Below are 23,942 nucleotides of genomic sequence, written 5' to 3'. Positions count from 1 at the left end.
CACCCTAAACACCCAATTCAAATTCGACACAAACCTTCAAATAGGTATGTAATGACACGTTATATAAACTCTTTATAGTGTTAAGGTGGACAGATCGAGTGAAAAAAAGGCGTATTCCCACACATCTCCTCTCCTTCTCTCTACCACGCATTAGTTTAGCTTCCCCATCCGCCATTTTTAACAAGACCCGAAGGAGCTCATTGCCTTCTTCAATCATGTAGAAACAGGCAGCGTGGAGGTCTCGGTATGAATTCTGTTGGAAAGGGGAGAACATGTGCTTTACAATGGTATTGACATTACGGTTGATCTGGAAGTATTACGTTTTTGGGGCGTTAAAATAAGGTCAATTGTACAAAAGTGAGTGCGTTTACGTTACCGTTCAAAAGTTTGGGGTCACTTTGAAATGTCCTTGTTTTTGAAAGATAAGCACATTTTTAGTCCATTAAAATAACATAAAATGTATCAGAAATACAGCGTAGACATTGTTAATGTTTTAAATGACTATTGTAGTTGGAAACGGACGATTATTTATGGAATATCTACATAGGCGTACAGAGGACCATTATCACCAACAATCACTCCTGTGTTCCAATGGTTACGTTGTGTTAGCTAATCCAATTTTATCATTTTAAAATGCTAATTGATCATTAGAAATCCCTTTTGCAATTAAGTTCGCAGAGCTGAAAACTGTTGAGCTAATTAAAGAAGTAATAAAACTGGCCTTCTTTAGACTAGTTGAGTGTCTGGAGCATCAGTATTTGTGGGTTCAATTACAGGCTCAAAATGGCCAGAAACACACAACTTTCTTCTGAAACTCGTCAGTCTATTCTTGTTCTGAGAAATGAAGGCTATTCCATGCGAGAAATTGCCAAGAAACTGAAGATCCCGTACAACACGGTGTATTACTCCCTTCACAGAACAGCGCAAACTGCCTCTAATCAGAATATAAAGAGGATAGGGAGGCCCACTCCCACGCCAAAGGACAAGTACATTAGTGTAATGTTTGAGAAACAGAAGCCTCACAAGTCCTCAACTGGCAGCTTCGCTAAATAGTACCCACAAAACACCAGTCTCAACATCAACAGTGAAGCGGTGTAGCGTGGTTCGTTCTGCGTTGTGTACTATTAATTAGGACACTGCCACAACTGAAGGGCTGCTAGTTGAATTATTTGTATTTGCCCTGCAGAGACAACACACAATATGTTAGCCCTTGGCGCAGTCATAGCTCTCAGGCACCTTCCTATGCCGAATGTCAGGCAAAAGAGCGCAATAAGGAAATAACAGGTGCTGTGTGCACACATTCAGTGCACAACAGCACACCATATAATACAAGTAAAATGATATAGAACCGGACAAAATCGGACAAAATAAAAGATATACCTGCACAAGAAGAGACAACACACAATATGTTAGCCCGTGGCGCAGTCATAGCTCTCAGGCACCTGCGCAAGCACATGGACACTCACTCAAACACTGTCCCAAGTACTCACAAGTTACAATAGATACCCTAGTTAGCGAGCTTGGTGAAACTTGTCAACATAAATCTTTATATTGTCCACATTGTAACAAACTTATGGTTGCATAACAGCACATTGTGTAACATTACCACGTTTTTATATTGAACAATTTCGGAGCCAAGGACAATATACCTTGCTAGCTGAAGGTCAGGCAAAAGAGAACAATAAGGGGGTACGGAAATACAGATAACCCGTGATGGGCCATACCAAAATATACAAAACTTTTACAATCACATGTATGTACAATGTTGAGGGCTGTCACCTCCTCCCTGTAGGCCGTCTCATCGTTGTTGGTAATCAAGCCTACCACTGTAGTGTCGTCTGCAAACTTGATGACTGAGTTGGAGCTGTGCATGGCCATGCAGTCGTGGGTGAACAGGGAGTACAGGAGAGGGCTCAGAATGCACCCTTGTGGGGCCCCAGTGTTGATGATCAGCGGGGTGGAAATGTTGTTACCTACCCTCACCACCTGGGGGCGGCCCGTCAGGAAGTCCAGTACCCAGTTGCACAGGGCGGGGTCGAGACCCAGGGTCTCGAGCTTGATGACGAGTTTGGAGGGTACTATGGTGTTAAATGCTGAGCTGTAGTCGATGAACAACATTCTCACATGGGTATTCCTCTTGTCCAGATGGGTTAGGGCAGTGTGCAGAGTGGTTGTGATTGCGTCATCTGTGGACTTGCAAATTGGAGTGGGTCTAGGGTGTCTGGTAGGGTGGAGGTGATATGGTCCTTGACTAGTCTCTCAAAGCACTTCATGATGACGGAAGTGAGTGCTACGGGGCGGTAGTTGTTTAGCTCAGTTACCTTAGCTTTCTTGAGAACAGGAACAATGGTGGCCCTCTTGAAGCATGTGGGAACAGCAGACTGGGATAAGGATTGATTGAATATGTCCGTAAACACACCAGCCAGCTGGTCTACGCATGCTCTGAGGACGTGGCTGGGGATGCCGTCTTGGCCTGCAGCCTCGCGAAATGTTTTACTAATGTCGGCTGCAGTGAAGGAGAGTCCGCAGATGTTGGTAGCGAGCCGTGTCGGTGGCACTGTATTGTCCTCAAAGTGAGCAAAGAAGTTGTTAAGTCTGTCTGGGAGCAAGACAACCAGCCCCGTCGCGGACCAGGATTTATTTTTGTAATCTGTGATTGACTGTAGACCCGGCCACATACCTCTTGTCAGAGCTGTTGAATTGTGACTCTACGTTGACTCTATACTGACGCTTAGCTTGTTTGATTGCCTTGCGGAGGGAATAGCTACACTGTTTGTATTCGGTCATGTTTCCGGTCACCTTTGCCCTGATTAAAAGCAGTGGTTCACGTTTTCAGTTTCGTGTGAATGCTGGCATCAATCCACGGTTTCTGGTTTGGGTAGGTTTTAATAGTTGCTGTGGGTACGACATCACTGATGCACTTGCTAATAAACTCGCTCACCGAATCAGCCTATTCGTCAATGTTGTTGTTTGACGTAATGCGGAACATATCCCAGTCCCCGTGATGGAAGCAATCTTGAAGTGTGGAATCAGATTGGTCGGACCAGTGTTGAACAGACCTGAGCGCGGGAGCTTCCTGTTTTAGTCTCTGTCTATAGGTAGTGAGTAACAAAATGGAGTCGTGGTCAGCTTTTCTGAAAGAAGGGCTGAGGAGGGCCTTATATTCGTTGCGGAAGTTATAATAACAATGACCCGGGGTTTTACCAGCCCTGGTAGCACAATCGATATGCTGATAGAATTTAGGGAGTCTTGTTTTCAGATTAGCCTTGTTAAAATCCCCAGCTACAATGAATGCAGCCTCAGGATATATGGTTCCCAGTTTACATAGTCAAATAAAGTTTGTTCAGGGCCATCGATGTGTCTGCTTGGGGGGGAGTATATGCGGCTGTGATTATAATCAAAGATAATTCTCTTGATAGATAGTGTGGTTGACATATTTGATTGTGAGGAATTCTAAATCAGGTTAACAGAAGGACTTGAGTTCCTGTATGTTGTTATGATCACACCACGTCTCGTTAATCATAAGGCATACCCCCCCGCCCCTCTTCTTACCAGAAAGATGCTTGTTTCTGTTGGCGCGATGCGTGAAGAAACCAGCTGGCTGTACCGACTCCGATAGCGTGTCTCGAGTGAACCATGTTTCCATAAAGCAAAGAACGTTAGTCTCTTATGTGTCTTGTTGTTAAGAGACTGGTCATTGGCGAGTAGTATGCTCGGGAGCGGTGCGCGATGTGCCCGTCTCCGGAGCCTGACCAGAAGACAGCTTCGTCTGCCCCTTTTATGGCGACGTTGTTTTGGTTCGCCGGCTGGGATCCGATCCATTGTCCTGGGTGGTGGGCAAAACAGAGGATCCTCTTCGGGAAAGTCGTATTTGTGGTCAAAATTATGGTGAGTGTACGTTGCTCTTATATCCAGAACTTCCTCCCGACTGTATGTAATAAAACCTAAGGATACCTGGGGTACCAATGTAAGAAATAACACATAAAAAAAAAAAATACGGCATAGTTTTCTAGGAACGCGAAGCGAGGCAGCCATCTCTGTCGGCGGCGGAATTATAATTGTCAACAATCGGTTTATGCTATATAACATTTCCTGAAATGTACCATATTAAATTATTGTATTTGTGCACACATTGATGTCAGACATGTTCCTACCCTAATGCTCTGTTTCTGATGACTGGGATGAATGCAGGAGCAGGACAAAACATCCTCTTTTTGACTGATGACTGATATAAGGGCATGTACGTGATATGTCTATCTGGCATTTATGATTATGATGGTCATAATGCTTCTTGACAGTGTCAAAAAATGCATTTTCGTAGGGTGCGTTCGTAAATTCACTCTGGCTATCTACTCCAATTTCAGAACGCTTTCGTCTGAGTGTGCCAGAGCGCAGAATAACTGATGAATTTACAAACACTCAACACCCGTTGACTCTGACCGGTGTCAGTAAATGTTGGCAAAAAAAGTGTAATTAAATTGTTGCCAGCAGCACAGTTACAGTTACCAACGCTCTGGATAACATGAAAACAGCCTAACCTGCTCTGCTAAGGCAAGTAAAATGGATAGTGAGGTATTCTCTCATTTGTGTCTGGAAGTAGCTAGCCAATGTTAACCAGTTAGCTTGGGTGCTTGACTGCCGTTGTGAGGTCAGAACGCTCAGATCAACCCTACTCCTCGGTCAGACTACAAGGGCGAAATGCTCGGAATTTACAAAATGACAATCTGAAAAAGCTCTGAATTTACGAAAGCCCACAGCGCACTCTGGCACAACAGATTGAATTTACCAACACACTCTTAGTCCAAGTAAAGTGATACAGGATGGTCAAATGTCATAGTGTCATAAAGTGTAATTTCAACAAGTTATTTAAAATGTTGGAAAACAATATGACTGTAAAGAATTCATTACAACAACAAAAAAGGACTTAAGAAACCAACTTTAAAACAAATGGAAACATCTTGGCAGGGAAACAACACTTTTTAATAAATGTGGGTTTTGACACTTATGTAGCTGTCATATCCAGCCATAAAATAATGCAATATATGTTACAACAGGTGTAAGTAAAAATACTTAAGTACTACTTAAGTAGTTTTGGGGGGTATTTATACTTTATAGGTATTTGTACTACTTATATTATGGAAAACTTTAACATCACTGCATTCCTAAAGAAAATAATGTACTTTTTCCTCCATACATTTTCCCTGACACCCAAAAGTACTCATTACATTTCGAATGCTTAGCAGGACAAGAAAATAGTCTAATTCACACACTTATCAAGAGAACATCCTGGTCATCCCTCTGCCTCTGATCTGGCAGACTCACTAAACACATGCTCGTTTGTAAATTATGTCTGAGTTTTGGAGCGTGCCCTTGGCTTTATCTGTAAATTTTAAAAAACAAGAAAATGTCTGGTTTGCTTAATATAAGGAATTTGAAATAATTTATATGTTTACCTTTGATACTTACAGTAAGTATATTTAAAACCAAAAACTTTTAGACATTTTCTCAAGTAGGATTTTACTGGGTGACTTTCATTTTTACTTGAGTCATTTTCTATTAAGGTATCTTTACTTTCACTCAATAATGACAATTGGGTACTTTTCTGACCACTGGTAATGACAGTGTTAAGACCACATTATAGTTATGTCAGCTGCGTGTCTAGTAAAGTTTTACCAAGATTAATGCTACCGCTATTCATGGCTTTATTATGTGTGCCTGTGTCGGTCACATATGCTACAGAAAAATTGCCATGTACAGTGCCTTGTGAAAGTATTCGGCCCCCTTGAACTTTGCGACCTTTTGCCACATTTCAGGCTTCAAACATAAAGATGTAAAACTGTATTTTTTGTGAAGAGATCCTCACTGAACTTCTGGAGAGAGTTGGCTGCACTGAAAGTAAAGGGGCTGAATAATTTTGCACGCCCAATTTTTCAGTTTTTGATTTGTTAAAAAAGTTTGAAATATCCAATAAATGTCATTCCACTTCATGATTGTGTCCCACTTGTTGTTGATTCTTCACAAAAAAATACAGTTTTATATATTTATGTTTGAAGCCTGAAATGTGGCAAAAGGTCGCAAAGTTCAAGGGGGCCGAATACTTTCGCAAGGCACTGTATGTATCCAATTTATTTAGTCAGGCAAGTCCACATTATTCTCACATATTTTAGAATGTAATATACATTTGAATATCAATGCATTGGCAAGGCCTACAAAGTGGCAATGGCCTATTTCTTTAAAAACATTTTTCGCATGCTTTTATTTTGGGGGGGGGTCTATATTAGGCCCTGTATGTACAATTATATAAATTATATACTTATATAACATTGAGGTACTTGAAAATTACAATGAAGTGCTTGAAAAAGTATTTGAATTTGACTTGCTAATGTCTGTATGAACCCTGCATAAAGGATGTATAGTCCTAGGCCCATGTTGTATAGGTGGAGTTATCAACCAATTTTCATATATTCCTCTAAGTACACATGTGTAATTGCATACAAATCCCTTTTATTTTAATTTCAAACCATTTTAAAATGTTGATCCCAATGCCCCATTATTTATAGAAAAACCCATTTGTGCAATATATTAAACAAAGACGCATATCGCATATACCCACGAACATCCACAAACATCATCACTGCGGGAGCCACACAGCCATCTCTCCGGGACAGCGTGATGATGAGGTTATTAATGGAAACCCTGGGTCCTTCAACAGCTTTTGGGAACGTGTGAATGTCCAAGTATTTACACCTCAGGGACAGGGGCCACTGCATCTGAGCCTCCAATGATAGAACAGTGCCAATACATCCTTTCTTAATTATGCACACAACAAGACAGCTGATTGAGCAACACAAAGGAGTATCATATCTTGTAAAACATACAACTACTAGAGTTCAGTGAAAACTCATTTTCTACCGTCAATATAAATAACTTAGAGACTTGCACTCCCTTCTAAGATGTATAGCCTACTGCACAAACCTCATTGCTACAGAACGGTTTTTAATTGGTTTATGTTGCATAGGCTTAAATTTTTTAAGTAATGTTTTTCACAAATCTGAGCGATAGAGCTCAGCTTCCTTATTGATCAACATACATACAGAGGAAGACCAGAAGGGACACGAATTAGCCCTGGCCTTTTACAATGTACAGCTCATAGACATAACCTGACTGACCACTGTACTATAGTACTGTACAACTGGCCATTCAAAACACAGACCTTGTTTGTGAATTTGATTGTTTTTTTTTTCTTTTCATTTCCAACATCTCTACAGCCCAACTTTGAATAATGTGGTTCAATGGGATGAGTACACAGCCTACACCTGAAATAGAGGTTATGGAACACGGTTCCAGGGTGTAGCAAAGGCACTGCCGAGTCGCTCTGCAGGGCCTCTCACTCTAATCTGTCTACTGCTGGCTCATGTAACCTTGGAGCTGAGTGGGATCAAAGGGACCAGGCAGAACAGGCTGTCTACAGCTTCCGGGGGCAAATTTATCCCAGCGTGACCAGCATGGACTCACAGCCACACCCCATACTCTGACACCGGGACACCTGGATATGAGGCAAACTGGAGACGGAGGCAGGAACTGATGTGTTACTCACATCATCCTCAATTCAAGACTAAATAAATACTGATCATCACAGACATATGATAGTTTAAAGGTTGTGAAATTGTGGTTATGTTTTTCACCTGATTTGCAGACACACAAAAACAGGATTGGAAATGTACTATGATAAATCATTTGACCATGCTCTATCTGTATACTGGTTTCCAACTAAAGGGCTGGTTAAGACATTCCTGTGTGTGGGAGACAGACCATTCCCACGGGGAGCCTCTGGGTGACCTTTACACAGACCGACTACAACCTACAACTGTAGTCACATTTCAGAAAGGACCCAACCACCTCAGGTTCACACAAATTAATTTCCAATTATGTGTGAGAGTCAGTTCCACAAGAACCTATCGTGAAGGTTAAGCCGCGCTGCAACTACCAGTATAGAGTTACAGAGACAGTGGCACACCAACGCAGGAACATACATACTCTGATCATTCACACACACACACACACACACACTCAGAGAGACACACACAGCGCAGCACATGGGACGTGGGAAGGGCAGAACTGTAAATGTGATACTGGTCCGCACCTCCAGGTTTGTGGACGGAAGCTGGAGATCTTAAACCTGTGTGAGCCACAGACAGAGAGGTGGGTGTGGGAGCAGAGGGGTGCAATACTCTCTTTTCAAATTCAGGGGCACTGAATCAGGACTCTCCGCCTCTTTCCCCTTATGTGGACATATCCTAGCAACGGTGTCCCAAAAACAAGGGCATTTGATTTGATTTATTAGGATCCCCAATAGCCATGCTAATGGCGACAGCTAGTCTTACTGGGTTCTGACACATACTAAAAAAGACATTACAGACAAAATGCTTTACAATTTACATACACTACATGTTAATGTTTATAAATGTATCTATCAGTTATGCATACATGTCAGTACATACACATAACAAGTAGGTCACATGGGGGAGAGGCGTTGTGCAGTGAGTTGTTGCTTTATTTGTTTTTTGAAACAAGGTTTGCTGTTCACTTGCACTATATAAGATGGAAGGGAGTACCATGCATGCATGGCTCTGTATAATACTGTACATTTCCTTGAATTTGTTCTGGACCTGGGGACTGTGAAAAGACCCCTAGTGGCATGTCTGGTGGGGTAAGTGTGTGTGTGTCAGTGCTCTGTGTAAGTTGACTATGCAAACAATTTGTAATTTCCCCCCAAAATATGTTTCTTAGAAATACAAGAAGTGACACAGAGAGAGACTGGCATGCATACTATTAATATTATCCCTCTGATTACAATGAAGAGCAAGACATGCCGCTCTGTTCTGGGCCAGCTGCAGCTTAACTTGGTATTTATTTGCAGCACTTGACCATATGACTAGACAATAATCAAGAGAAGATAAAACTAGAGTCTGCGGAATTAGCTTTTTGGAGTGTGGTGTCAAAAAATCAGAGCATCTCTTTATTACGGACAGGCCTCTCCTCGTCTTTACAACCATTGAATCTATATACATTTTGACCATGACAGTTCACAATCTAAGGTAAAGCCAAGTAATTTAGTCTCTTCAATTTGTTCAACAGCCACACCATTCATTACCAGAATCAGCTGAGTTCTAGAACGTAGGTAATGATTTGTACCAAATCACTGACAACAACTATTTGTTATGGGTTTCAGAGACTTCATAAGCTGTGGTTGCTGATATGTATATGGTTGAATCACCAACATATATGGACACACATGCTTTGTTTAATGCCAGTGGAAGGTCACTTGTAAAAATAGAAAAGAGTAGAGGGCTTGAAAGCTGCCCTGCGGTACACCACACTTCAAATGTTTGACATTAGACAAGCTTCCATTCAAGAAAGCCCTTTGAGTTATTTTAGATAGATAGCTTTGAATCCATGATATGGCAGAGGTTGAAAAGCCATACCACAAGTTATCTCAACAGGTTATGGTCAATAATATCAAAAGCTGCACTGAAATCTAACAGTATAGCTACCACAATCTTCTTCTTATCAATTTCTTTCAACCAATCATCAGTAATTTGTGTCAGTGCAGTACATGTTGAGAGCCCTTCTCTATAGCATGCTGAAAGTCTGATGTTAATTTGTTTACAGAGAAATATAATTGGATTTGGTCAAACACCATTTCTTCCAACAGTATTCTAAGAGCTGGCAGCTAGCTGAAAGGGCAGGGATTACTCAGGGTTCATGCTCATCTGTGATATTATTAAGAGGTCGCTGAAGAGGACGCTGACGTTTTACATGCTACAAACCAACTGTGCTATTTTGTCATTTTTTTTAGGGTTTGTTTGTAACCAATTTTTAAAAACGTATTTTGTACATAATGTTGCTGCTACCGTCTCTTCTGGACATCAGAACAGAGATAACTCACCTCATACTGGAAGAAGCTTTTTCCTTTAACAAGTCCGCCGGGAAAGAGAAATACTAATTTCCCGGAAACAGGCCCAAATCCCCGTCATTTTCGTGAAGAAAAGACAGAAGAAAAGGGGAAAAGGGGCTGCTGTCTGAGAATCCATTGGCGAGCAAGTAAACTCCCACTGTCATCCGTTCTATTGGCTATTGTGCAATCATTTTTAACTAAAATGTATGACCTACAATTAATATGATCCTACCAACGGGACATTAAAAACTGTAATATCTTACGTTTCACAGAGTCGTGGCTGAACGACATGGATAATATAGAGCTGGTGGGATTTTCCATGCACCAGTAGAACAGAGAAGCTACGTCTGGCAAGACGAGGGGTGGGGGTGTGTCTATTGTCTATAACAGGTGGGGCGCCATGTCTAATATTAAAGAAGTCTCAAGGTATTGCTCGCCTGAGATAGAGTACCTTATGACAAGCTGTAGACCACACTATCAAGAGAGTTATCATCTATATTATTCGTAGCTGTCTATTTACCACCACAGACCGACACTGGCACTAACACCGCACTCAACCAACTCTATAAAGCCATAAGCAAAAAATAAAATGCTAATCCAGAAGCGGCACTCCTAGTGGCCGGGGACTTTAATGTAGGCAAACTAAAATCAGTTTTACCAAATTTTTACCAGCATGTCACATGTGCAACCAGAGGGGGAAAAAAACTCAAGACCAACTTTACTCCACACACAGAGATGCATACAAAGCTCTCCCCCTGTTCTCCATTTGGCAAATCTGACCATAATTTATCGCCCTGATTCCTGCTTACAAGCAAAAACTGAAGCAGGAAGTACCAGTGACTCGCTCAATATGGATAGGTGATCAGATGACGCGGATGCTACGCTACAGGACTGTTTTGCTAGCACAGACTGGAATATGTTCCGGGATTCATCAAATGGCAATGAGGAGTATACCACCTCAGTCATCAATTTCATCAATAAGTACATCGACGACGTAGTCCCCACAATGACCGTACGTACATATCTCAACCAGGCAAAATCCGCATCGAGCTAAAGGCTCAAGCTGCTGCTTTCAAGGAGTGGGATACTAATCCGGACACTTATAAGAAATCCCGCTATGCCCTCAGACGAACCATCAAACAAGCACAGTTTCAATAACGGATTAAGATTGAATCCTACAACACCGGCTCTGATGCTCGGCGGATGTGGCATGGCATGAAAACTATTACGGACCACAAAGAGAAACCCAGATGTGAGCTGCCCAGTGACAAGAGCCTACCAGATGAGCTAAATACCTTTTATGCTCGCTTCGAGCCAAGCAACACTTAAGCATGCACAAGAGCACCAGCTGTTCTGGATGACTGTGTGATAACGCTCTCAGTAGCTGATGTGATTAAGACCTTTAAACAGGTCAACATTCACAAAGCCGCGGGGCCAGACGGATTACCAGGACGTGTACTCAAAGCATGCACGGACCAACTGGCGAGTGTCTTCACTGACATTTTCAGCCTCTCTCTGACAGTCTGTAATACCTACATGTTTCAAGCAGACCATCATAGTCCCTGTGCCCAAGGAAGATAACCTGCCTAAATGATTACTGCCTTGTAGCACTCACATCGGTAGCCATAAAGTGCTTTGAAAGGCTGGACATGGCTCAAATCAACAGCATCCTCCCGGATACCCTAGACCCACTCCAATTCTCATTACCACCCAAAAAGATCCACAGATGATGCAATCCCAATCGCACACCTCACTGCCCTGTTCCACCAGGACAAAAGGAACACCTATTTGAAAATGCTGTTCATTGACTACAGCTCAGCATTCAACACCAATATGCCCACAAAGCTCATCACTAAGCTAAGGACCCTGGGACTAAACACCTCCCTCTGCAACTGGATCCTGGACTTCCTGGCGGGCCTCCCCCAGGTGGTAAGGGTAGGCAACAACACGCCTGCCACACTGATCCTCAACACTGGGGCCCCTCAGGGGTGTGTACTTAGTCCCCTCCTGTACTCCCTGTTCTACCATGACTGTGTGGTCAATCACGACTCCAACACCATCATTAAGTTTGTTGATGACACAACAGTGGTAGGCCTGATCACCGACAACGATGAGACAGCCTGTAGGGTTGGAGGTCAGAGAACTGTCAGTGTGGTGCCAGGACAACAACCTCTCAATCAATGTGAGCAAGACAAAGAAACTGATCGTGGAATACAGGAAAAGGTGGGCCGAACAGGCCCTAATTAACATTAACGGGACTGTAGTGGAGAGGGTTGAGAGTTTCAAGTTCCTTGGTGTCCAGATCAACAAACTGTCATGCTCCAAACACACCAAGACAGTTGCCAAGAGGGCACGACAAAACCTATATCCCCTCAGGAGACTGAAAAGATTTGGCATGGGTCCCCAGATCCTCAAAAAGTTTACATCTGCACCATCGAGAGCATCCTGACCGGTTGCATCACCGCCTGGAATGGCAACTGCTTGGCATCTGACCTAAGGCACTGCGAATGACCCAGTATATCACTGGGGCCAAGCTTTCTGCCATCCAGGACCTATATAAAAGGTGTTGTCAGAGGAAAGACCATAAAATTGTCAGAAACTCCAGTCACCCAAGTCATAGACTTTTCTCTGTTACTGCACAGCAAGTGGTACCGGAACGCCAACTCTAGGACCAAAAAGCTCCTTAACAGCTTCACCCCCAATCCATAAAACTGCTGAACAATTAATCAAATGGCCAGCGGACTATTTACATTGACACCCCCCACCTCCATTTGTATTGTGCACTGCTGCTACTCGCTGTTTATTATCTATGCATAGTCACTTCACCCCTACCTACATGCACAAATTACCTCAACTAGCCTGTACCCGCATACTGACTCGGTACCAGTACCCCCTGTATATAGCCTCATTATTGTTATTTTAATGTGTTATTTTAGTACTTTTTATAATTTTTTACTTTAGTTTATTTGCTAAATATTTTCTTACCACTTTTTGAACTGCACTGTTGGTTAAGGGCTTGTAAGTAAACATTTCATGGTAATGTCTACACTTGTTGCATTCGGCGCATGTGATAAAAAAACTATATATTTTTTATTTTACCTTTATTTAACCAGGCAAGTCAGTTAAGAACAGATTCTTATTTTCAATGACGGCCTGGGAACAGTGGGTTAACTGCCTGTTCAGGGGCAGAACGACAGATTTGTACCTTGTCAGCTCGGGGGTTTGAACTCGCAACCTTCCGGTTACAAGTCCAACTCTCTAACCACTAGGCTACGCAAATCAAATAAAGTTTGATTTGATTGGATGTGATAGGTAGCAGCCTGGACAAGAGGGCATACAGGTCATCAAGCACCATAACTGACTACTAACTCCCAAGACTGCTATCCTGTCTCCTGTCCTGGCCATATCGTCCAGCCATGCAACAGGCTCCTTAATGGGACAGATTGAAGGGGACAGCCTAGGTCTCTGCAGTGCTGACCCTACATGCCTTCCCTGTAGCCCTATACCCACCTGCACCTGCCACATTGGGCAAACACATGTTTCAACTTGGCAGATTCTAAATGGCAAGACCAGGAGCATGTTTCTGCACTGCCTGGCAGGGTTGTGTTAGTTAGTCCGTCCAATCTACTCTAACCTCTGAGGGTTTCTATAAGTAGTGCTTAGTTGCCTGGGTACACGTGTGGTCTTTGCTGGTGTGCAGGGGTTGGAGGTATGTAGATTTGTATAGGTCCTGCAAAAGCCAAAACCTTAAGGTAACAAAAGCTGCTGAATGGTCATTTGGTGTTACCTCTCAGTCCGAGAGTAAAAATTAGGTTCAGATGTAACTCATGAATCTCATTTATAACTATTAGTGTCCAGCACATTTACGTCAATCTAAGTAACATAATGAAAAAACTCCCATCAAAATCCTTCAGTTTAAGCTAGTTTAAGTCTCAATCCACTGCATCCACCTATTTGGGCCTTCCGCATCTGTGGTGGAAGGTGTCAGACCAGGAGACATCCCAAAAAGTGGTCTTCTCACAAAAACGTCTGTAGCGGCTGAACAATTTGCTCTACGACCCCCACAAGTGTCACGAGACTCGTCTGAAGGTAACCCATACAAATGAATGGATGTATTTGGGCAGTTTTGAGTGAACAAAAATAAGGGGTTAAACATACAGTACCAGTCAAAAGTTTGGACGCACTTACTCATTCAGGGGTTTTCCTTTATTTTTACTATTTTCTACATTGTAGAATAATAGTGAAGATGTCAACGCTATGAAATAACACATATGGAATCATGCAGTAACCAAAATCTATTTTATGTTTATATTCTTCAAAGTAGCCACTCTTTGCCTTGATGATAGCTTTGCACACTCTTGGCATTCTCTCAACCATCTTCATGAGGTAGTCACCTGGAATGCATTTCAATTAACAGGAGTGTCATGATAAAAGTACATTTGTGGAATTTCTTTCCTCCTTAATGCATTTGAGCCAATCAGTTGTGTTGTGACAAGGTATGGGTGGTATACAGAAGATAGCCCCATTTCGTAAAAGACCAAGTCCATATGATGGCAAGAACAGCTCAAATAAGCACAGAGAAATAACAGTCCATCATTACTTCAAGACATGAAAGTCAGTCAATGCGGAAAATTTCACAAACTTTGAGAATTTCTTCAAGTGCAGTCACTTTCTTATATTTCCTTGATATAGGACAGACACTTGAAAAATTTATTCCTTGTCTTTTTTCCATTTAAATATTCTTATTTTTATACGTAAAATGGTCCTCAAATTCAAATATCTAAATGATCCATGGTATGACATCTTAAAGCAATTCTTAAAACAATTCAGGTAGGGTCCATTTTGGAACGGGTTCAACTCTTTGGTCCCGAGATGACCTCTAGCACAGATGTATCTTCTGCTTGGATAGTTCCATCTACTTTAAATGACTATATTTGATTGAATTGTGTTTGGTTGTCAACACAATGTCACTAAATATCAAATCTGCAATCAACCAGAGCTTGAAATCCTTGGCCTATTGTATTGTCTATTTTTTTGTTGAATTCTGGTTTGAATTCAATCATTTGCTGTTGATGACTTTGCAAATGCTACACTAAATAGGCCTACATAGCATCATTGATGATTGATAATGTATGGTTAAATTTAATTTGCTCTGTTAAACCTACCGTTCAGAATTACTTTGATAGCAGCAGTGAATCTATTTAATTTGTATGTGGAGATCTCTCAACAATCATTCTCACGATTACACATTGGTAATAGTCAGTGACAAATATCATAGCTAAAAACCTTGGATGGGAGACCAAGGGGTAGCTGTAGACAGATCAATTCTCCAGTAGGAGGTGCTGCCTAGTCTAACTACTTTCTGATAGTAGATATACCATTGAAAATCTGACATTGCTTTAAAGGTACAAATTCAACATGGCCATGCCTTCCGCCTGGCTACTCCTACCTCGGCCAACAGCCCCGGCCCCCCCGCAACTCCTCGCCCAAGCCTCTCCAGGTTCTCCTTTACCCAAATCCAGATAGCAGATGTTCTGAAAGAGCTGCAAAACCTGGACCCGTATAAATCAGCTGGGCTTGACAATCTGGACCCTCTATTTCTGAAACTATCCGCCGCCATTGTCGCAACCCCTATTACCAGCCTGTTCAACCTCTCTTTCATATCGTCTGAGATCCCCAAGGACTGGAAAGCTGCCGCAGTCATCCCCCTCTTCAAAGGGGGTGACACCCTGGACCCAAACTGTTACAGACCTATATCCATCCTGCCCTGCCTATCTAAGGTCTTCGAAAGCCAAGTCAACAAACAGGTGACTGACCATCTCGAATCCCACCGTACCTTCTCCGCTATGCAATCCGGTTTCCGAGCCGGTCACGGGTGCACCTCAGCCACACTCAAGGTACTAAACGACATCATAACCGCCATCGATAAAAGACAGTACTGTGCAGCCGTCTTCATCGACCTTGCCAAGGCTTTCGACTCTGTCAATCACCATATTCTTATCGGCAGACTCAGTAGCCTCGGTTTTTCGGATGACTGCCTTGCCTGGTTCACCAATTACTTTGCAGACAGAGTTCAGTGTGTCAAATCGGAGGGCATGTTGTCCGGTCCTCTGGCAGTCTCTATGGGGGTGCCACAGGGTTCAATTCTCGGGCCGACTCTTTTCTCTGTATATATCAATGATGTTGCTCTTGCTGCGGGCGATTCCCTGATCCACCTCTACGCAGACGACACCATTGTATACACTTTCGGCCCGTCATTGGACACTGTGCTATCTAACCTCCAATCGAGCTTCAATGCCATACAACACTCCTTCCGTGGCCTCCAACTGCTCTTAAACGCTAGTAAAACCAAATGCATGCTTTTCAACCGATCGCTGCCTGCACCCGCATGCCCGACTAGCATCACCACACTGCATGGCTCCGACGTTGAATATGTGGACACCTATAAGTACCTAGGTGTCTGGCTAGACTGCAAACTCTCCTTCCAGACCCATATCAAACATCTCCAATCGAAAATCAAATCAAGAATCGGCTTTCTATTCCGCAACAAAGCCTCCTTCACTCACGCTGCCAAGCTTACCCTAGTAAAACTGACTATCCTACCGATCCTCGACTTCGGCGACGTCATCTACAAAATTGCTTCCAACACTCTACTCAGCAAACTGGATGCAGTTTATCACAGTGCCATCCGTTTTGTCACTAAAGCACCTTATACTACCCACCACTGTGACTTGTATGCTCTAGTCGGCTGGCCCTCGCTACATATTCGTCACCAGACCCACTGGCTTCAGGTCATCTACAAGGCCATGCTAGGCAAAGCTCCGCCTTATCTCAGCTCACTGGTCACGATGGCAACACCCACCCATCCAGGTGTATCTCATTGATCATCCCTAAAGCCAACACTGTCTCCATGCCTTGTCCCTGCATTCGTTTCCCTCTGCTGGTCTTATTGTATCTCATTGATCATTCCCTAATCAATCATTTAGTCTTCCCAACACTGATTAGAGTCCCTATTCCTTGTTATTCGTTTCTGCCCTGTCGGTTCCTTGTCTAGAATTCACCGTGCTGTGTTTGTGTATCGCCCTGTCGTGTCGTGTTTTCCTCAGATGCTGCGTGGTGAGCAGGTGTCTGAGTCTGTTTGGTTCAAGTGCCTTCCCGAGGCAACCTGCTGTTACTGTTCAAGATCGAGCAGTTTGCCGAGTGAAAGTTGTGTTTTTTGATTGTATTTACTTTACTGGATTAAAGACTCTGTTTTCGCCAAGTCGCTTTTGGGTCCTCTTTCACCTGCATGACAAACACCTCATTCGGCCGCCTTTCGTTCCAGTACTCTGCTGCCTGTGACTGAAGTTGAAGGAGACTTTTATCTCCCTCACCAACTTCAAACATCAGCTAGCTGAGCAGCTAACCGATCGCTGCAGCTGTACATAATCTATTGGTAAATAGCACACCCATTTTCACCTACCTCATCCCCACAGTTTTTATTTATTTACTTTTCTGCTCTTTTGCACACCAATATCTCTACCTGTACATGATCATCTGATCATTTATCACTCCAGTGTTAATCTGCAATATTGTAATTATTCACCTACGTCCTCATGCCTTTTGCACACATTGTATATAGACTCCCCTTTTTTTCTCTGTGTTATTGACTTGTTAATTGTTTACTCCATGTGTAACTCTGTGTTGTCTGTTCACACTGCTATGCTTTATCTTGGCCAGGTCGCAGTTGCAAATGAGAACCTGTTCTCAACTAGCCTACCTGGTTAAATAAAGGTGAAATAAAAATTAAATTTAAAAAAATATATATATTTTACACAAAGTTTGTCCATGTTCAAATTTGGCCATGATGACATAATCCTATCTTTGAAATTTCACCCTCAAAAGAACCGTTTACATTGATAACTTTTTCAAATCCAATGTCCACCTAGATTCCACGTCACAATACGTTGACAAATGACATTGAAACAACGTTGATTCAACCAGTTTGTCCCCAGTGGGCAGACACATGCTCATTGCTCACATGGAGGGCTCCAAACAAAAGACAATCGAAAAAATTAACAAAACTTGTAAATGATGGTATGAAATAACACAAAACTTGTTTCTCACAAGTGTAGTAGGTTGTGAACTATGCAAATGATGTTTCCACTTTGAGAATGAGAACGGTAAATGACTGTAATTAATACATGCATTAACAGAAATGAATGAAACCAAATGACAGGGATTAACGGTAAATTTACTACGGGTGACATACTACTGGTGACATACTACTGGTGACGGGAAATTGATAAAAATACACAATCAAATGACAAACAATTTACACAAATGAAAAATTCATGTGCAAGAATTGTCGGGAGACAGCTGAGCGCATACTGGAGAGCTGAGTGTATTCTGGAGAGAGATGTGCCTATATCCTCGCCACCCACCCCTCCCCTTCTTGTCTCAACATTTTAAATTATATTCAAGACACATTATCTTCACATGTATTTTAGATGATTTTTACTGACAGCCTCAACTCAATAATCAGCTAGGCCTATTGTCAAGCTCGCTGCCCAAATTGTGGACTTCCCAAAAAGGCATAGGCCTACACTCATGTGATTTTAAACAATGGGCAATGTATTTTTTAAAAGAAGCTAATGACCCTCTGGTGTTAAGTCAGGCTCTCTGGTGAAATATGTTTGTAAAGACAGGTGGAATTGTATCATTTTGGCAAATGTATTTCAATTTACTTTCAGACACATTAGCTAGTATTCAGAGCTTGAATAGCCACAATTTTTAGTCTTAAGTCTTTTTTTCAGTTATCAGGCCTGTTTTTACAAACGGTAGGCTACCACATGGATAGTGCATTGCAGGCCAACACTGACCTAGGCTACTATTGTACTTTGCAGGGATAGGAGCGGGGCAGCAAATTTTTTGTCTTGTCTAGGGCGACATATCGGCCAGGACCGAGGCTGCTCAGAGGACACTGTCCACATCACTCACTTAGGGATAAAACCCCAAGAAAGCCTCCCTTTCTGAGAAGCCAGGGACCAGCCACTCTCTCTGTGAAAAGCAGAACAGGACAAACCCACTATTCTTCACTCCCATTCAAGACACCTCGTTAGAGACAGATTGATTTCAAATGGTAACACATCTCCAGGGATACTCAGTGAATGTAAACATTTTTCACTCCCTTTCATTCATTGGTTCAAAACAAGACATACTGTGTATTCTCTACTCTAAATAGGAGAGAGAGAGAGCGAGTGAAAGAGAGAGAGCGAGAGAGAGAGAGAGCGAAGCGGAGGCAGACATCGAGAAACAGAGACAAAGAGATAGAGCAGAGGTCAAGTTCTCTTTCTCTGAGAGATTATTTGCTTAATGTGAGGCCTGACTAAATGTTTGCTCTAAAAGCCAATATTGAACAGTACAAAGCCAATATCCAATACCACTGAAGTGGTTCTCGGATTCTCTCAACAAAACATCATAGTTTTTGATATATGATGGTCAAATATCGTGTTACTACTGAGTGTAATTTACTTGTCATTTTTATTTAACTAGGCAAGTCAGTTAAGAACAAATTCTTAACAAAGAGGGCCTATCAGGGAAAAGTGGGATAGCTGCCTCGTTCAGGGGCAGAACGACAGATTTTTACCTTGTCAGCTCGGGGATGTGATCCATCAACCTTTTGGTTACTGGCCCAACACTCCAACCACTAGGCTACCTGCAGCTGTAATAACGTAACATTTTTGCCTTTATCAGAACAAAATACTTTTGGCTGCGTGTCGGATCAGAGCCCATTCCATTCAATGAGGTGAGACTGATTTTTAAGTAAATCAAAAGATGTAATTAAACCAAACCAAGTGGCAGTCACACTGACATGAAACATTGTTCATGGACTTCAGAATTGACCCCTTACTGAGGGGCGCAGAGGGCCAAAGTGGTCTCAAGGCTTTACACAGTGAATCTGTCCTATCATCTCATTCTCCTGTCCCACATATCTATCTCCCTTACCCCTCCATCCTGTCCCTGTCCTTACCCTGGAAGGCAGTGGTGTGGCCCACGATGAGGTACTTGAGCTCAAAGCTGTAGGAACGGATATTCTGGAGAGTCTCTCTGCGCACTGCTGCCTGGTAACTCTCCTCCATCTTGCGTGTGCAACACGACGGGCCTGCGTGCTTGCAGATCTGCAGCTCGCCATCTGGGAAAGAAGAGGAAAGCAAACTTGAGCATGACACAGACCTCAAATGTGAAAAACATAAACTAAGTGTGTTGGAAGCTTTGACCAAATGTGATTAATAATACTTACCCAAATAGTTGAGTAAATAAATGGTTCAAAGACATAGTTTCTCTACACTTATACTAGTTCTCATATATACCCATCCCCTGTATTCAAGTTCCCTTTGAGTCAGCAAAGCTTCCTCTGCTACAATCTCATTTGGATGAGGTCCAGGGTGATTATACTGATTTATCTCCCATATGAAACTAATACACCAAGCTGGGACAGTGGAGCCAGAAATGAGAGTGAGAAAGAGCTTCAGAAATAGACTTTGGTTATCAGGCTGGCTGGACGTAGCTGAATCAAAGTCCAGATACAAAATCTCCAAGGGTGTAGAGAGGATGCAGAGGGAGTGATGCTCACCAGAGTTAACAACATGCTTACTTACAAACTCAACTGGGCCTAAGTCATTGCATGTGTCAATCATGAAGGAATTGTGGAAACAAATCTATCATGTAACTGATGACCGGTGACTTACAGTACATTCGGAAAGACCCCTTGACTTTTTCCACATTTTGTTACGTTACAGCCTTATACTAAAATGGATTAAATAAAAATAAATCCTCAGCAATCTACACACAATACCCCATAACGACATACCCCGCAAAAAAGTTTTAAATGTTTGCAAATTTATTAAAAATGTCAAATTGAAATATTACATTTACAAGACCCTTTTTACTTTTTGAAAAATGATTCATCAAACTGAGAAGATCATTACAGGATGGATGGGGAGCGTCGCTGCACAGCTATTTTCAGGTCTCTCCAGAGATGTTCGATCGGGTTCAGTCTGGGCTCTGGCTGTGCCACTCAAGGACATTCAGAGACTTGTCCTGAAGCCACTCCTGTGTTGTTTTGGTATTTCTGTTTTTTCTTTTTAATACATTTACACATTTCTAAAAAACTTTTTTCGCTTTGTCATTATTGGGTATTGTGTGTAGATTGATGAGTGGGGAAAATTATTTAATCAATTTTAGAATAAGGATGTAATGTAACAAAATGTGGAGAAAGGGAAGGGGTCTGATTACTTTCCGAATGCACTGTATATATATACACTGTAGAATAGACAATCATACACAACATGCAGCTCAGTTATTGTGGCCCCGTGGGACTCAGGTCACCGCCACTTGACCTGTCCATTGAGGACTGGGGTTGAGAGAGAGAGAGAGAGAGAGAGAGAGAGAGAGAGAGAGAGAGAGAGAGAGAGAGAGAGAGAGAGAGAGAGAGAGAGAGAGAGAGAGAGAGAGAGAGAGAGAGAGAGAGAGAGATGGTTTGATTGTTTTTTGTTGCTTGCCAAATAATAAGCTGATATATAACTGCAATGTTATTGATTGTCACTGTTAGTGCCAGTACATCCATATAATAAACTCAGTATTTGAAAAGAAACAAGAGATGGCCTCCCTTTGCAGGGACTTACTTCCAATTCTTAGGATGGTCGTTAAATAAAGATAAGCATCAACTACTAGGCATATTTGCTTGAATCTGTCTCTAGACCTAGGCTACTGTAGTTACATTTTATGATTGTGATTTATCAATTCCCTGTGGGAAATAAACGTGTACACAGCACGCACACGTGCAAAGTGGCTCCTGGACATTCTGCTGAGAAATTGTGTTAGGACCTACAAGTCAAGTGCGCACTAACCTGTTCCAGGTGCCTCGGGGACCCATTTCAACGGACCGATCTGGCGCAATTGAAACGCCGTTTTAACCTCATGGCAACTGTGTACTCCTGCACCTGAAGCTCCACATAGTACAACTGTAAGGTAAATCAACCAAAAGTAAACGCGTTGGAGTATTGTTTGGAACATCGCACCATTTCAATCAGATAGACTATCAAGGTATCCTAGCAGTAGTATGGTCGTTTGTAAAAGTAGCCGAATAAGCTATTTAAGTAATACAATCCCAAAATAAATTCGCAGTTCTTATCAACTGGATCGATCTGTTAGAATATCACATTTTGGGTCTGTTCAATAGAGCGCACGAAGTTCCCTCTCTCAGTGGGCTTTCCAGTTAAAATCCATGCGCTTCAGAAAGTGAAACGCTGTTCTTTGGATACAGCTGAGCGCTCGCTCTCTCGCTCCCTCTCTCCCTCTCTCTCACACACACCGCGCAAACCGGCCTATCTTTGAAATTCTCGGTTTGAAACATCACACAAGATTGACTAACAGAAAAACGTTCTTAAAGTGCAAAATTATATAGTGGGTTCTTTGTTCATAGATGTTGGCTATTCCTTGTGCGATCATTTAAAACAATACCACAGCAATTGGGGCTCGAATAACATGTTGTTTTTCTTCTAATAAAAGCAGCACTTCAAACATCAGCTATCCGAGCAGCTAACCGATCGCTGCAGCTGTACATAGTCTATTGGTAAATAGCCCACCCATTTTCACCTACCTCATCCCCACAGTTTTTATTTATTTACTTTTCTGCTCTTTTGCACACCAATATCTCTACCTGTACATGACCATCTGATCATTTATCACTCCAGTGTTAATCTGCAAAATTGTATTATTCGCCTACCTCCTCATGCCTTTTGCACACATTGTATATAGACTGCCCATTTTTTTCTACTGTGTTATTGACTTGTTAATTGTTTACTCCATGTGTAACTCTGTGTTGTCTGTTCACACTGCTATGCTTTATTTTGGCCAGGTCGCAGTTGCAAATGAGAACTTGTTCTCAACTAGCCTACCTGGTTAAATAAAGGTGAAATAAAATTTAAAAAAATACAAATGTATAGTCCTAATGATTGATTTATACTGTATATGCTTCTCTAGCCTTCAGAGATGAATCTAAAACAGAACACCGCGTCCACCGTGTGGTCAGTCGTGGAATTAGTGATGTAAAAGCAGTTCTACCAACCGTAGCGCCGGATTGATATCATATTTATCTATGTATTAACTTGTGTCCGCATTCATAGGTCAAAAATAAATTGAGATCTCAAATGTCGCTAGTAAATGTAAAACATCTGCCCCGTGTGAGGCTCGAACTCACGACCTTCAGATTATGAGACTGACGCGCTGCCTACTGCGCCAACGAGGCTCGTGTAATCAGGCGTTCACCCACCATTATAAAGATGGCATGGTGTGAACTAGGAACAATTCACATATTTTGGACAATATATGGTCCAAGAACATAAAGTCAACCTATATGCCAATACACTTAGCTAAAGGATAAAAACGGAATCACAGTCAGGTATACTGAAAAAAATATTAAAATGCAACATACAACAATTTTTATTTACATTTACATTACATTTAAGTCATTTAGCAGACGCTCTTATCCAGAGCGACTTACAAATTGGTGCATTCACCTTATGACATCCAGTGGAACAGTCACTTTACAATAGTGCATCTAGATCTTAAGGGGGGGGGGAAGAGGGATTACTTATCCTATCCTAGGTATTCCTTAAAGAGGTGGGGTTTCAGGTGTCTCCGGAAGGTGGTTATGATTTTACTGGGTTACAGTTCCATATGAGGAAATAGTAATTAGGTCCTAATATATGGATTTCACATGCAAGGGAATACAGCTATGTCACAGATACCTTTAAAAAAAAATGGGCCTCACAATGGGCCTCAGGATCTCTCAAAGAGTTTTTGTGCATTAAAAATTCCCATCGATAAATGCAATTCTGTTCGTTGTCCATTGTTTATGCCTGCCCATACCATAATCCCACCGCCACCATGGGGCAAACCGTTCACCCACACGACATCATACACATGGTCTAAGGCCGAT

General features: G+C 42.1%; 1 protein-coding gene across 1 annotated transcript in view; it reads right to left on the bottom strand.

Annotated features, from left to right (window-relative positions):
• LOC124037064 (glypican-5-like) overlaps positions 1-22,293 on the bottom strand; it is a 136,029-nt gene extending 113,736 nt beyond the window's left edge. The window contains exons 1-2 of the mRNA XM_046351698.1: positions 21,850-22,293; positions 19,971-20,132 (exon numbers count right to left, since the gene is read on the bottom strand). Coding sequence (XP_046207654.1) covers positions 19,971-20,132; positions 21,850-22,015 — 328 coding nt within the window. The 5' untranslated portion in view covers positions 22,016-22,293. The remainder of the gene's footprint in view (positions 1-19,970; positions 20,133-21,849) is intronic.
• Positions 22,294-23,942: the final 1,649 nt, after the last annotated feature.

This window comes from Oncorhynchus gorbuscha, linkage group LG06, assembly GCF_021184085.1.
Source record: "Oncorhynchus gorbuscha isolate QuinsamMale2020 ecotype Even-year linkage group LG06, OgorEven_v1.0, whole genome shotgun sequence".
In the NCBI taxonomy this organism is placed as follows: domain Eukaryota; kingdom Metazoa; phylum Chordata; class Actinopteri; order Salmoniformes; family Salmonidae; genus Oncorhynchus; species Oncorhynchus gorbuscha.
This window is presented reverse-complemented; position numbering and strand designations above follow the sequence as displayed.